Genomic DNA, 16113 nt, shown 5'->3' on the forward strand with positions numbered 1-16113 from the left:
TATAGCATGATTACATAACATGCACCACCAACTATCCAACTTATCCAAGGATGGTACAGATAACAAGCCAGACCAAATAATGTATTTAGCCATTTTATTACCAATAACAACAAAAGATCAAAAGAAAACATCGTGTAACAGAGGACATATGGATATGTGGATGCTACATATAGTGTTTGATTCTACATGGAAACATATGAGGTGCTTCACCAGGAACATAGACACTTCAGAAATATTAAGAGATTCTCAATGGAATGTGAAAATAATGTTTTAACCATAAGGTAGTAAAATGACAACAATAAATCGACAGCCAAACCCCAAATATGAAGCAAATCCAATCAACAGGGGTGTAAAATGATTTATCATGAAGGAGCCAGGATTCCTTATGTGAATCAGGATGATAGAACGAAAATCTGGAATCAACTCAGCTATGGGTTATCGATCAACGTAGACCTAGAACCAACGAAAAGAAAAATAAAATCAAAAGAGAGGTATTGGATAAAAACAAGAGAAGGATGTTGGAACACATTCCATTCGCTGTAGCATTAGGTGGATCGGCATTGCTATATGCAAGCCGATCCTACCTATTTTGCTTTTGTAATACACAGTAAAGAAAAAAACGATAGGGAGAGAGGAATAGGGTGCTTACCTGGTTGCTATGGGGAAGCAGGTTTCTTTTGAGCAATTTGCAGAAGAGGTACCTTACAGGGAGAGATTGTTCTTCAGCATGACTTTGCAAAAACTGAAGCAAAAGAAAAACTGGTGCCGATGAGAGACAGGGATGATCAACGAAGAAGGGATGAGACAAAAAAAAAAGGAAATCCGAAAGGAGGGGACGATGGCAGGGTGAAAACGGATGGCCCCAATGGGGCTTCGTGCATCCCCTTTTAAGGAGGAAGAGAAGGTTCGAGAGGTTTGTTTAGGGTTTGTGGTTGTTAGAGATGGGTGGTTCGGGAGGAGAAATGGAGGAGTGCGATGGAGGGTTTTGAAAAAGAGAGGGTTTCGGTAGGCAAGGGTGGAGAGGCGGCGAAGAGAGAATGCAGAAAGGGTTTCGGTTTCCTCTTCTGCGAAGGGTTCTCAAAACCCTAAAAAGCCTTCCGACGACCCCCTCTAAAAAAAAATATTTTATAAAAAGGGGCTCCTTTAAAAGTTTTCCATAAAAAGTGCTTTTAAAAATGATTTTTTTAGCAAAATTGACTTAAAAGGTTTAAACTCATTCGGTTTTCTCATAATTTTCCCAATTTTTTTTTGGTTTTTGCGTTATCTTTCAATTTTTTTGTATTTTTAGAATAAAATCTTAAAGTTTGTGAGAAAACAAAGATTAAAACTATTTTTTTTTGTGTTTTTGCAAAAATATTTACAAAAGAGAATTTTTCTGAGGATTTAAAAGCTGTTTTGAGAAAATTTCTTCAGAAATGGGTTTGGATCTGGATTTTGAGGAAATATGAATTTAAAACACTGGATTCGGATCCAGAATTGAATTTGAATATATCAATATGGAATTTAATTCAGAAAATCTGAAGAATGACTGAAGTTTAGCTTTCAAATTGCTTTGATTTTCTCAGAAAACGGGGTTAGGGGCAAAAGGGTCATTTTTATAAAACTTTGAAAAATTTGGGGTGTTCACAGTATGCAAACTAGATCAGGTCTGCCGTGTGTATAGAGCTCGCAATCTAGTTTGATTTTGCTGAAGTACATGATCCTTCTGTTATGATTTAAAACCTGTCTTGTTACATGCCTTTACGGCTGATTGTGTTTGGCATTGATTTAGGCTTGATTGTTTATGCTTATGCTTGCATCTTATTGCATTATTTTTTGTTGTATGCTAATCAAACTACATGACCATGCAATTGTAATTATTTTAATGTTTTGGCTTTATCGGTTATACAATCAACTTGTTGTATAGGATACACACATAAATTCTGGTGGTCTGGCCGACCCATGTACATGATTATGATCATGTACATGGATCTGCCAACATGCTTGAAATAAAGATTTTCTGCAATGGCCGATCCATATACATAAATGTGGTTATGTATATGGGTCAGCCCTAATGGTTGGACTTGTAAAAAGAAATTTTCTGCATTGTTGTCTAAGTGCATGAGTTTAGTCATGTACGTATTCATTTGAGGTGATACGTAAAGCTGATTCTAAATTGAGCACGTTTGCATAAATGTGCATATCATACACATGAAATTTCTAAAGTTATTTTGATGTTTGCATAAATATGATCATGGGCATGGTTCAATGTTTATGCATGAAATGGATCATGATATTGTATGTTGCAAGCATCTGTTCACATTGGCTTCACGTGCATTCATGTTGTGTGATTGGATGTGCATTGTGGACATGTTTGAAACAAGGTGTATTGCATGTTCACTAAAATTTTGCAAACGATGCATAAACCACTTTGAGATGCTTTTGTGGTCAGATGTAAACCACTGCGGCCGTGTGGGGCAGGAGCAGGTGTTGCTCCAATGTTGTGGATTTTAATTATTCTTTGCAAAATTTATTTTTCGAAATTATTGGTTTTCAAAATATTAATTACATTGTTATATTATGCGGGCAAAGGCTCAAAATTGGTTTTTCAGTTGGATTTGCAAAACGGTTCTTGTGTAAATAACTTGAAATTGTTTGAAAAAAGTAAAAGAGTTTGATTGATGTCCCTTCTACATTGTGGGAATCTTGGATAGCTATTTTGGAAAAGCCGTGAGAATACTAAAACTCTGCGTGCGATTGTGCCCCTGAACCCGATATGGTGGTTCACCATTCAGCCACAATTTTAGGGAGATTCAACCACTTTGCCTGTGGGTGGTGTTATTGACTCAACTCTAGTTTTGGTATATCAAGAAAGTGATGTCAACGGTTGAGGATTTTCATTGATGTCCCGACGTTAGGTTAGGATTCCTAATGTTCTGACAGAATGTGAGGATTCTTGATATCGATCGAGGAACGAGTGTGAGTCCTCGTAATAAAATACAAATTGTGTGTTAAGATATAACTGGTAACCTAACTTGAATGTTGTGCTTGTTTTGAATATTTGTGGGTTTAAGGAAAAGTGAAAACTAAAATTGTGTACATTTAATAGAGACATGCATACAAAAGCAATTCTGATAAATAACTTAATAAGTTATTCATGCATGCATGCATATTTATTGTTTTGCGTTAGTTCATGCATTCATGCTTATTGTGTCCCACATGATAACCTGTTTAAATGCTTGAATGGTAAGTTGATTATGAAAATTGTTGTGGTAATATTCCTCTAAAATTTTGCATGAATTTGGTTTATGTTATTTCATTATTGTTCGAATTTTTAGAGGAATTCGCACAAAGGATTTTGGTTCTTTCCCATCTTCAAAACTGTTTTACAGGACCGGGTACACAGTGATGGGTTGACCTGCTATATGGAGACTATGAGTTTTGCGTGACATGTTATCGGTTCTTGATAGAGTTGTTAAATTTTGTAACTTATCATATAATGTAATATATATATTATATATATATAAGGTAATACATATACATATATTAATATCTATGTCACACGGACTCGGCTCCAAGGTCGCCGCACCCGCGTCGACACGCACCGACACGGGTGCGGACACGGGTGCGGCTCGGACTCGGTCAACCCGACCCTGGGTGTGGTCAACGCACCCAGGGTCATTTTGGTCCATTTTTTGGAATTTTTTTTTTTGAATTTTTTTTTTAAATTTTCTGGGCTACAGCTGTAAGGAAAAAAACCCATCACAACTAAAAAACCTGTACACTTTCAAGTTTTAAGTACAGAATGGGCACAACTCAAGTTTTTGTGGTTTTTTCCTGTATGAAGAAAGTGAATTATTACAGTGTATGAAGAAAGTGCCCAAAAGTGAATTATTCCTGTATGAAGAAAGTGTACAGAATGCCTTCACAACTCATCACCTGTCCCCTAATGGGCACAACTTTGACCGAGTCTTATATATATATATTTATTTTTATTTTTTTATTTTTTTTAATATATATATATAGCCGAGTCCCCGTGTCCAAAATTTTTGAAATTGCGCCGCACCCGTGTCGCACCCGCACCCGCACCCGCACCCGCACCCGCACCCATGTGACATAGATTAATATATATATATATATATGTATATGTATTTACTTATTATATATATAAAATATATATTTCTATTTGTTTAGTCGTAGGGGTAGTTTAGTCTTTTCCTCTGTTTTACGCACATTCACTTTATGAATGTGATTGTAAATTTATTTTATTTTTCTTTCTTTTTCATTTTTCATTTTCTTTTATTTAAAGTACCAAAAGGTACCTTGGGGGGCCCACTCAAATAGACGTTGGGCCCCTCCAACGGTCACATTTGTGACCGTTGGAGGGGCTCCAACGTCTATGAGTGGAGCCCCTCCAAGGCCCCCTTTGTGTTGTTATAAATAAGGGCTCTCCTTTTTGTATTTCTTCATGGCTTTGAGTCAAAGCCCAAGTGCTCAATAAAGTGATTCCATTATTTTTATGCCTTTGTGCATTTGTGAGTTTTTGTGAGTTGTGCTTTTGTGCACAAGTGTTCTAAAGTGTTCTTATTGTGCTTTTGTGCCGTGTTTTATTATCCAGAATATTAAGGTCTTGATCTTAATATCTTGTCGGAGATACTTTCACATGGTATCAAAGCCTTGTTGAAGAAGGAGGATCGTGCATCTCTTCACTTGTGAAGTGCCTCAAAAAACGTGCCCTCAAGTTAGTGAAGTTTATAAGTAAACCATCTCCTTCGGGAAATATTTTAGGAGCAACTTTTGTCAAGAAAGGGTTGAAAATCCTTTAAGGTACGCATTATTTTCTATCTTATTTTCCTCTCTAATGGGTGAAAAAGACTCCCATTTCTCCCTTGGTTTTAAACTTAGTGGTTCGTACTACCATGTTTGGGCCGGCAATATGGAAGCCCATATCAAAGGGAAAGGCCTTTGGGGTTACGTTCAAGGTTCCATATCGGAACCCGAACCCAAACTTACTATCATAGAGAAAGGGGATATTAAGATTCTTGAAGGTGAAGATAGACAAAAGGCCCTAGAAGAATATTCCAAAAGGCATGATGAGTGGGAGATGAAGAACTTCAAAATCTTGTCTTGGATTTTTTCATCCGTTGAAAACAAGATCAATGTCAACATCATTAAGTTTAAAAGGGCCTCTGAAGTTTGGTTGTACCTTGAGAAAATGTATACTTCAAGAGACTTATCTCACAAATATTATCTCCAAAAGAAAGCTTTGACCCTTCAACAAAACGATTTGTCTATTCGGGAATATTTTGCCGAACTATCATCTATTTGGGACGAGCTTGCTATGCTCGAACCAAAATGGAGCGGAGAAGCTATTGAATTAAGACACAAACAACTAGAGGAAAATCAATTCTTCAACTTTCTAAATGGTCTTAGACCCGAATTTGAGCAAATTCGATCCTCTCTTCTATCCGCCTTCACATCTTCCTCTATTGAAGATGTTATCACCAAGCTAAGTGGTGGGGAAACCCGTATGGGGATTAGTAAAAATAATCCTAGCATCCTTGCTACACCTTCTTAAAATGATTATGAAGCGGTTAATGTTGTGTCAAGACCCGAAAATAATTTGAAGACCTACAAACCGCCCCACTTCAAAAATCAAGGACAAGGAGAAAATGATCGAAATGGCAAAAGAGACTATAGCAAATTAACTTGCCATTTTTGTAAAGAACCGGGGCATATCAAACCCATTTGTCCCAAATGGAAGAAATTTCTTGCCGCGGCTTTAGCATCCCAACCAGAGGAACGACCTTCTTCATCAAATGTGTAATAACCGATTTTTTTTTGTGTATTTAACTTTATAAAATAATGCAAAATGTGCGAATGGGCCTAGGATCCGTATTTCGGATCCAGGACCCATAAAGGGGGCATATATATAGTTAACATCATATATATATAAAAAAGAAATAATATATATATATATATATATATAAATATAATAATAATAATAATAATAATAATAATAAATTTTAGTGTGGGGATCCACAGTTGGATCCAACTTGTGGATCCACCTTGCAGTTAAGACGTACGAATCCAAACTGCGGGCAAACCACGACTTCACACTGCAACTGGGACCCGAACGCAGACCCGGGCCACGCCCTGTTACGGTTAAGTAACAGAAAAAAAAAAGAAGCTCTTAGACCCGGGTCGGACCCGACCCAGATCCGTAACCCGGTAGGGTTTTTAAAACCCGATATCGGGTTGCAGTTTTAAAAAAAGAGGGGAAAAGCAAGAATCGTGCCTAGGGCAAGAATCGTGCCTAGGGCAAGAATCGTGCCTAGGGCACGATTCCTGTTGTTTCTAAAAGGGAGAAGAGGGGGGGGGGTCGGTTACAGCAGGCGTAACCGAAACCCTGCGCCTCTCGGCAAGAGGGGGGTTTCGGCGATAAAAGGGAGGTGGAAGAGGGGGTCTCACCCTCTTCCCTCGTCTCCCTCGTTTCTCTCTTCCCTCGTCTCTCTCTCTCTCTCCCTCTCTCTCTCGTGTGGGCGTGCAGCGGAGGGCTGAAGGTCGCCGGAAGGCTGCAGCCACCGCAGGCTACGGCAGCCCCCTTCTCCTGTCCTTTCCCTTGTGTGCGACAACCATCGACGCCAGCCCTAGCCGCTGTTCCCAGCCAACAGGGCCATCAACGACCTCTTTCTCTCACGGCAGCAACCCCAAACACAGATTCAAAGGTACAGGTTTTTCTTTGAGTTAAGTAAGGAATAAGAACATGGGTTCGATTTCCATGTAAGTATTTTGGTGTAAAAGCATAGGGATGAGTAAATCTAGACGTTTACCCTAAGATCCATGGATGAAATCCATGTATTCTCATCCTCTTGAAGGTTGCTGTGTAATAAATTAGATGTAGATGTAATTTTTTTTAACAGAGTTAAATTTTTTTTCTATTTTCATGATTAGGGCCCAGGTATTCAGTCGGCTGGGCTGAGTACCTGACCCAGCCAACTGGGGTCGGCTGGGTGGGTCTGGCTGTGTGCTAGACCCAGTTTTGGCTGGGCCACTTGTTCGAATTTTTTTTGAGATACCTGTGGTGTTCCCTTAATTTCCAGATTTCATTAACTGTGTGTATTTCAATGCATGTTAAGAATGTGATTTTCTCATGATTTAACTAGGCATCATGTGCACCAACTGTATATCATTGTAAGTCTTGGTGACAAGTTTGCTTCAGCCATACATAGTACTGGGGTTTTTGTAAGGCTTGGGTTCATGGTGGTATTTTCGATTTTATGTGCCTAGCAACAAAGATTTCTGTGTAGGTCATTTCTACTCCCAACAGAATTCTATTACATGGAAAATATAGGTTATTATATGTTTGTTCTTGTTTATTTTGGGATTTTCTGAAATATCCTGTTGAAGGACACTTGAATGATGCTGTTTTGTTTGTGTATGCATGAATCATGGATGAAACTTTGATTATGCTTGTATTAATTGTTCTTTAAATTCTATTGGTCTCACTATTTGTATTCTCGCAAAGAACATATGAGGTTGGAGTTTCTTGAATAGGAATGGAGCATTTCTTACTCACCATCCAGCATGGTTGTAGGCCTAGTGACATTTTTAATGAATTTCTGGTCATTAGAGTCATTTTAGTGTTAATATCAGTCTATACTATGGTAACATTTGAGCTCAACTATGAAGATCAGAGAATGACTGAACTACACATCCTTTGACATCTGCAAGCCAACAGAACCACATAAACATGAAACCACACATGCCTGCTGAACCGAGTAGAGTGGGCATCGGCTGGGAAATACCTAGTTTTCTGTGGGTCTGGCAGCACTTGCCAAGTGCTGGCAGATTCCACCTGTAATAAAAAAGAAAAAAGAAAAAGGTGATGTTAATTCAAAGATACGTGTGGTGTGCTTTTCTTTTGAATTTTAGTTCATGTTAAGAGGGTGTATTTGAGTACATGTTAAGGAATGGGATTGTTACTTGACAGAATATGTTGAAGGTAACATTGGTGTACTTATACATTTAACTTATGAGTAGGTCACGTATGTTATCACTTGAATACTCGCATACTTGACTAAAATGTGTAGTGTATAAGGGTTAGCATATGGTATGAATATGTGAGTGAAGCGTGTTTATGACAGGAATACTTGCATTAACTGAAATTTATGAGTTTTGCATGATTGTTCACATGTTATAGTTAGAATGATGCATTTGTCAGGAATTGTGCAATGAATGAAAGTATGCATTGCATGTTGGTGTGGGAACTCGTGCTCATGCATTTAAATATTATTGATTTTTGTCACAGATGAATGTGCATTGAAAAGTGCATGAAAAGAATGCATAAGTGGCATACTCTTTATGATTTTTTTTGGCTTATGAGGGCATTGATGGTCAATTGGATCATCAGGGGCCGGGTGGCCCTCGAGAACCGATTATTCTCTCTTTTAGTTATTTTTGATGCATTGCGCAAATCAGAGGTGATGTTATGGTTTTTACTGCACTGTTCTTTGTTGCTACGGATTATAGTCCTGTTAAAAGCTTGGCATGCTGTTTTGCAAGCTTATGTTATTAAAATTTTTACATGTTGATTTGCAACTGTAAAAGAGATGAATTAATAATCAGATAAAAGAAAGTAAAGAACGTTGTAATTCATTTTTCTCCTTGATGTCCCTGCTTTAGAGTGAGAATCTTGGATGTTGCGGTTTTGGGGAAAACCGTGAGGATAGAAAAACTCCGTGTGCGTGTTGTTGCCCCTGAACCCGATATTGAGGTTCTTCTCCTGGCCACGGTTTTAGGGAGAGTCCGCCACTTTTCTTGGGGGTGGTGTGTTTTGACACAACTGTTGTTATTTTGGTATACCAATAAAGTGGCGCCAGTGGATGCTGTTTTCCATGGTGTCCCCGACTTTGGATGCTGTTTTCCAAGGTTCCGATGGATGGTGTTGTTTCCTGATATCAGTCGAGGGCTAAGTTTGGAACCCGGTAATAAAATACAAATTGTGTGTTAAGCTACCCCGGGAACCCTACTTGACCTCGGAGACTATACCCGTTTGGTGTATCCGCGGGCAATGGTAAATTAAAAAGAGAAACTTAAGGATTACGTGTATTTAATAGGACATGCATATGGAAAGAGAAAAACTTAAATAAAAGATAATAAGTGTTCATGCATCGTACATAAATCATCCATATTCTTGCTATGCATTAGTTCATGCATGTTTACCTATTCACTTGGTTGTTTTATGTTGATCATTGCATGATGTTGATTTCTTTTGCATTTAAATGCCCTTATTGATTAAATTATAATCACTGTTACTTACTTAGTGTTCTCTCATGCTTAATGTTTATTTTATTTTTTGCATGAATGGTTAATTGCCTTATAATTTGGTTATAATTGTATCATTCTAAAATATTACATGGATCTCCTTTATGCTTTTTTTCTTATTTGATTCATTAGGGAAACCTGTACGTAGAATTCTTCGGATTTCTGACCCTCTTTTTTTATTGGTTTTTCCCAGACACAGGTAATCAGTGAAATCGACTCGCTTCTGAGGGGATACAAGGGTCACATTTGTTTCAGACGGCTTCACTTACGGACATAGTGGCTCTACTTTTGTTTTCTTTTAGTTCTTCTTATTTCCTGCAAGTTGTTATTTCACGTTGGATATTGAGTATGAGACTCTTATTGATTTATTAATAAAAGAGTTTAGTTGGTTGGTTATGTATGATAAATGTAAGTTTGTTTGTAGTGTTTAGTTATCCAACTGAAATTGGAACTGTAAGGACCCTAGGTCTCTGGGAAGTTTTCCGCAACTAAAAAAAAAATTCTGCATTTTTCAAAGGTACGAGTTGGGGTCGTTACAAAATGAGTCTGTTTCGCTTCAACAAACTATGGATGCTCTTCAACCTTTTCTCAAAGGAGGCATTTCTGGAACCGCTATGTCATCCTCCTCCTCTCTCGGTAAGACATCTTGGCTCCTAGATTCCGGTGCTTCGTTTTATATGACTCCAAGTCCTTGTTTTCTTTCTGATTATTCTAAAAATTTTCTTCCATCTTTTGTCTCAACGGCGGATGAAACACCTCTTGAAATTAAAGGAATGAGAAATTTTGAAAAACAAGACTTCTTTATTCCAAAAATTCGTCTTATACCAAAACTAAACTTAAATTTACTTTCCATTTCTCAACTCTCGGACTATGGTTGCAATATAAAATTCTTTTATGATAAATGTTGGATACAGGATCGCCAGTCCGTGAAGTTGATTGGGGAAGGCTCTAGGAGAGAAGACCTCTACTATGTTGATTTTCTCAAAATTCCCAATAATCAATTTTTGTAATGTTGCTCAAAACAAAGATATTCATGTATGGCATAAGAGATTGGGTCATCCCAATATTGTTGAAATCTCTTATTTGCCTTTTATTAAGCATCTTTGTAATGAAAATTTTGTTTGTAATGAATGTATTCTTGGGAAAATGAAAAGTCTTTCTTTTTCTCAAAGATCCATGTTTACAACAAAATCTTTTGAAATTGTTCACTCCGATGTATGGGGTCCGGCTCCGGTGATATCTAAGGGAGGTTTCTCATACCATGTTATCTTTGTGGACGATTTCACTAGATTTAGTTAGATATACTTTCTTAAACATAAACATTGAAGTTTTCTAAACTTTTAAAACATTCCATATGATGGTTTTAAATCAATTCAATGGAAATTTAAAAATTCTTAGAACCGATTCGGGTGGCGAATATCTTTCCAATGAATTCAAAAGTTATCTTGAAAATCACGGTATTCTCCATCAAAAGTCTTGTCCTAAAACCCCCCAACAAAATGGGTTGGCTGAACGAAAACATAGGCATATTATTAAAACAACACGAACTTTGTTCATTTAACAAAATATTCCGAAAAAACTTTGGGCTGAGGCAGCCCTTACATCTGTCTATCTAATAAATAGACTTCCATCTAAAAACTTGAACAAGATTTCCCCATTTGAAAAATTATACGAAAAAGAACCTGATTATAGCAGGTTAAGGGCTTTTTGATATAAATGTTTTGTCCTTACTGATAAAAATGACAAACTCTCCCCTAAGGTCATTCCTTGTGCCATTTTTGGTTATTATGAAACTCAAAAAGGCTTTCGTTGTTATGATATTAAAAGTGATAAACTATATGTTTCCAGAAATGTAAGCCTCTTGAAAAATATTAGTGGTTTCAAAAAACTTGAATCTAATGACGAGAATATAGACTATTTCTTTCTGTTTGATTTATTGACTGAAGATGATGATACTAGTGATGATGAATCAAATCAAAATGACTTAAGTAATAATGAAACTCATTCTGAGTCCTCAACGCTTCATCAACATATCAATGAAGAACCGCATAAAGATCTCATAACCTACTCTCATAGAGATAGGAATACTTTCAGAAGTGCCCTCGAAAGATATGATGATAGTGAGACTACTCCTCAGAGTGAGGAAAAGCTTCGTAGGACCGAAAGACCAAGAAAACCCCCTTCTAGGTTCATCTCATACGAGTCTTTTTCACCTAAATATAGAGTCTGTCTAAGCGTCATTCACTCTTACATAGAACCTAGGAACTTCGAGGAAGCACGAAAATGTCCGGAATGGATAGTCGCTATGAATAATGAACTTGAAACTCTTAGGAAAGCTAAGACATGGGAGTTTCAAGACCTCCCTAAAGACAAGAAAGCAATAGGGTGTGGATAACTATTTAAGGTCAAGACTAAGAATGATGGGTCCCTTGAGAGATACAAGGCCCGTTTAGTTGTAAAAGGATATGGTAAAAAATATGGAATTGTTTATGAGGAGACCTTTGCCCCTGTAGCTCGGATGGTCACCGTCCGATGTCTTATAACCGTTGCCTCAATCAATAAGTGAAACATCTATCAGATGGATGTTAAGAATGCTTTTTTTAACGGAGATCTAAACAAAGAAGTATATATGGATGCCCCTCCTGGAATGGAGTCTCCTAAAGGAAAAGTGCTTCGCCTTCGAAAAACACTTTATGGTTTGAAACAAGCCCCCAAGGCTTGGTATGATAGGTTTAACTCCGTAATGTTAGAAAATGATTTTTCATCCTGCTTTACTGATACTGCTTTGTTTGTTAGAAAATCTAATGCAGGGATTGTTATTCTGCTACTATATGTGGATGACATGCTTATAACTGGAAGCGATTCTAAAGGGATTAAAAGCATAAAATCAATTTTAAAGGATAAGTTTGAAATGTCTGACTTGGGTTTCTTAACTTATTTTTTGGGTATTGAGGTAGCATACTCTCATAGAGGATATTTTTTGTCTCAAACTAAGCTTGCATATGAGATTATTGACAGGTTAGGTATTACAGACGATAAAATTTGTGAAACTCCTGCTATAGTAGGAACTAAAATGAAGATTGATGATGGTGTTCTTCTCTCCGATCCTACTCCCTACAGGCAACTAGTAGGATCGTTGATGTACCTAAGTATTACCAGACCAGATATCTCACATGTTCCGCATACGGCAAGTCAGTTTCAGCATGCACCAACTTCTGTTCACATGGGTGCTATCTTACGTGTCGTAAGATACCTAAAGCACACTCTTAATAAGGGAGTTTTTCTGTCTTCCTCTTCTGAGTTAAAATTAATTGCTTATATTGACTCTGATTGGGGAGGTGACCCAAATAACCGTCACTCCACCACTGGTTTTTGTGTATTCTTAGGAGACTCATTGATTTCATGAAGATGCAAGAAGCAGCAAAATGTGTCTCTATCATCAACTGAAGCCGAATATCGTGCCATGGCGACTACTACCATGGAAATTGTTTGGATTCATCAGTTGCTGGAAGACATGGGGATCACAATTGAAGGGCCTACCAAGCTATGCTGTGACAACAAAAGTGCAATTTATATTGCTAAAAATCACACTTTTCATGAGCGGACCAAACACATAGAGATGGATTGTCACTATGTTCGGGAGGCGTACCTCAAAGGAATCATTGACCTTCCATATGTCACGTCCGAATATCAGTTGGGGGATTTCTTCACTAAAGCCTTGTGTGCTTCGCATTTCAACTTCCTTCTTAGCAAACTCTCGGTCATCCTGCCCTAAGTTTGAGGGGGGGTGTTAAATTTTGAACTTATCATATAATGTAATATATATATTTTATATATATAAGGTAATACATATACATATATTAATATATATATGTATATGTATCTACTTATTATATATATAAAATATATATTTCTATTTGTTTAGTCGTAGGGGTAGTTTAGTCTTTTCCTCTGTTTTACGCACATTCACTTTATGAATGTGATTATAAATTTATTTTATTTTTCTTTCTTTTTCATTTTTTATTTTCTTTTATTTAAAGTACCAAAATGTACCTTGGGGGGCCCACTCAAATAGACGTTGGGCCCCTCCAACGGTCACATTTGTGACCATTGGAGGGGCTCCAACGTCTATGAGTGGAGCCCCTCCAAGGCCCCCTTTGTGTTATAAATAGGGGCTCTCCCCTTTGTATTTCTTCATGGCTTTGAGTCAAAGCCCAAGTGCTCAATAAAGTGATTCCATTATTTTTATGCCTTTGTGCATTTGTGAGTTGTGCTTTTGTGCACAAGTGTTCTAAAGTGTTCTTATTGTGCTTTTGTGCCAGGTTTATTATCAAGAATATTAAGGTCTTGATCTTAGTATCTTGTCGGAGATACTTTCACAAGAGTGACTTCTTATGACAGACTATTTGATTATTTCTTCTTATATAACATTTATTCAAGTGATTATTCTTCGTTGATTCAATGCACTATCTCTTGTGGTTTGATATATTATAAATCTGTGAGACCTCGGATCCTTGAGTTTTGTTTCCGCAATTATTTTAATTTTTTTTTTTTTACTTTTTACGAGGATAAGTTGGGGTCGTTACAACTCACACCTAGTTATTAGAGGAGATGCAGTAGATTCTCAAGATGTTGGCTTAGTCATCCATTTCAATTGCCTCTCCTCTTGTTGAGTCATCTCGTGCTCCCTCTATTTCTAGTAGTGCTTTTTGCAAATACTATTAACATAAATTCAAGTTGGTTCAGACTAAGGGGATGGGTCCTTGTTAACCAATTGTAGTCCATGTGGTGGAGCATTTCACATTGTCATTGGGTCTATAATGAATGTATCAAAGATTGGTTCTATCATATCTGCTTCTGACTCAAAAAATAAGTTGAATATTTCTGAAGTTTACCTTATTCTTTCCCTTGCTATGAATTTAATCTCTTTTGGTCAACTTACTCAACAAAATTGTGATGTTATTTTCACCCCTATTTGTTGTTATGTGTAGTAGAAAATTAAAAATGGAATCTTAAAAAATTTTCATGTTAAAACACAAGGCCAATTGTTGATATTCTAACCAAAGATTTAACAAGACAAGGTATGCAGATATTGTTGGCAAGTTGGGGAATGCTAGGTGTGTTCAGCCCAACATGAGGGTGAGCATATAAAGGAAGACAGACCTAGTGCAGATGTTCATAGTTGTCTAACTTATATTGACCGATTGATCTTTTAGGTATGGATGTAAATCTGAACCCTGATAAGGGGTAATTCGGTCAAGTTTTGTACACATATTTACAAGAATAATAAAGGAAAAGAAGAGTTGACTGATTACCTACATCTTCAGTTTTGCTTTAACTTTCTTCTTTCTCTCTACATCTTCACTCAATCTCTCTTCTCTTCCTATTGCATTTATCGACTCTCTCTTGGATTAGATTGAACAATGGTACCAGAAGCTGCTGAATATTGCTACATTTCTTAATATTCTTAGTTTCCTGTTAATGTTTCTTCAATTTTTTCCATTTATGCCAAGTGATTTTTTAAGTTTACCAACATATAGCAGTCATAGTAAATGACTAATGCCCAATGATAGATTTTGTGATTTGTAATCGCACAGTACATTGTATCTAATGTATTATATGAGTAGACCCATCTAGGCAGTCTTACATATTTCTAGTTAAGTATTATTTCTACCATTTTTTATTTTGTGGATTCGGCAGTTCCTGTCTGTTGGGGCCACTGCTTTCATATTTTAGCAAATTGTTTCCTTCTATTGGTATTTGATTAACTATCGAAATATGCATGCCAACTGAATCTGTAAACATATTGCTTTTAAATTTGTATGAAAAGATGGTGATCTTTTAGATCTGTGTATCAATGGTTTCCTTGCAGTGACACCTTCAATGAGAACTCCCCACCTACTCATGACCCAAAATACATTTCTTCGCTTGGTGCTGCTGTTTATAGAGCAATGCATAATGGTGATAGAGATGCTGTTTGGCTTATGCAGGTATTCTATGTTTAGACAGTTTGCTTTTTTTTGTTTTCTAGTTTTTTGTTGAATAGGTCATATCATCCACCCAGTTTTCGTCAGAGTTACCTGAAGCTTCTTAGATAGGTGGGAAGCTCACTTCCCGGAAACTCACTTCAGAAGCAATGATACTTCACACTTTCGTAACTTGATAGGAATCTCGATTCTCCCACGCTTCTCCTATGCTTTCCACACGCTTCATCTATTCTTCTTATATGTTTTCTTACTCTACTTTTCATGTTTTTTGTGTGTTTCCTCTCACGCTTCTCACTCACTTTCATGTGCTTTCTCTAAATTGGCAATCATCATTTTTAGATTTTGTTAAAAATTTAATTCTTACACTAAAAAATCATAAAATTTAAGAAGTCACTTTTATTTTAGTTTATATTTGTGTTCCATTTCAATTCCTTGCTTCCCGCTTCCTATACATTTTAAAATGCATTGCTTCTCGCTTTTGCTTCCCATATCATTTCCCGCTTCCACTTCCTAGTCTGGCAACCTTGGTTTTCGTTCAACATTTGTGGTTGACTTTCAGAACACCCTTTCACTTGTTGTCGAAGCAAGCAGAATTGGATATTACTCTGTGTTTCTAATTTCGTTATTTATGGAGGTCATAATGTAACTAAATGACATGATGAGATGCATTCTACTATTTGTGTGGATGTATGGCAGTGTTTCCAAATTTTAATATTTTATTCTTGGCTTGTTCACTCTAATTTTTTTTAGTAGAAATTTTTGTTTCTGAATTTGTCTTCTCCAACAACAGGAATTTAGATGGGTCATTAAAGACAACCTA

The 16113-nt window shown here is 36.9% G+C and overlaps 1 protein-coding gene across 3 annotated transcripts in view; it reads left to right on the top strand.

Annotated features, from left to right (window-relative positions):
- CYL1 (alpha-N-acetylglucosaminidase family / NAGLU family) overlaps window positions 1-16113 on the top strand; it is a 256762-nt gene that overhangs the window by 134345 nt on the left and 106304 nt on the right. For all 3 annotated transcript variants that reach the window (XM_089988290.1, XM_089988292.1, XM_089988291.1), the window contains exon 10: window positions 15179-15296. In XM_089988290.1, coding sequence (XP_089844416.1) covers window positions 15179-15296 — 118 coding nt within the window. The remainder of the gene's footprint in view (window positions 1-15178; window positions 15297-16113) is intronic.

The sequence above is a fragment of the Nuphar pumila genome, chromosome 15 (assembly GCF_984573655.1).
Source record: "Nuphar pumila chromosome 15, dmNupPumi1.hap1.1, whole genome shotgun sequence".
NCBI classification, from domain to species: domain Eukaryota; kingdom Viridiplantae; phylum Streptophyta; class Magnoliopsida; order Nymphaeales; family Nymphaeaceae; genus Nuphar; species Nuphar pumila.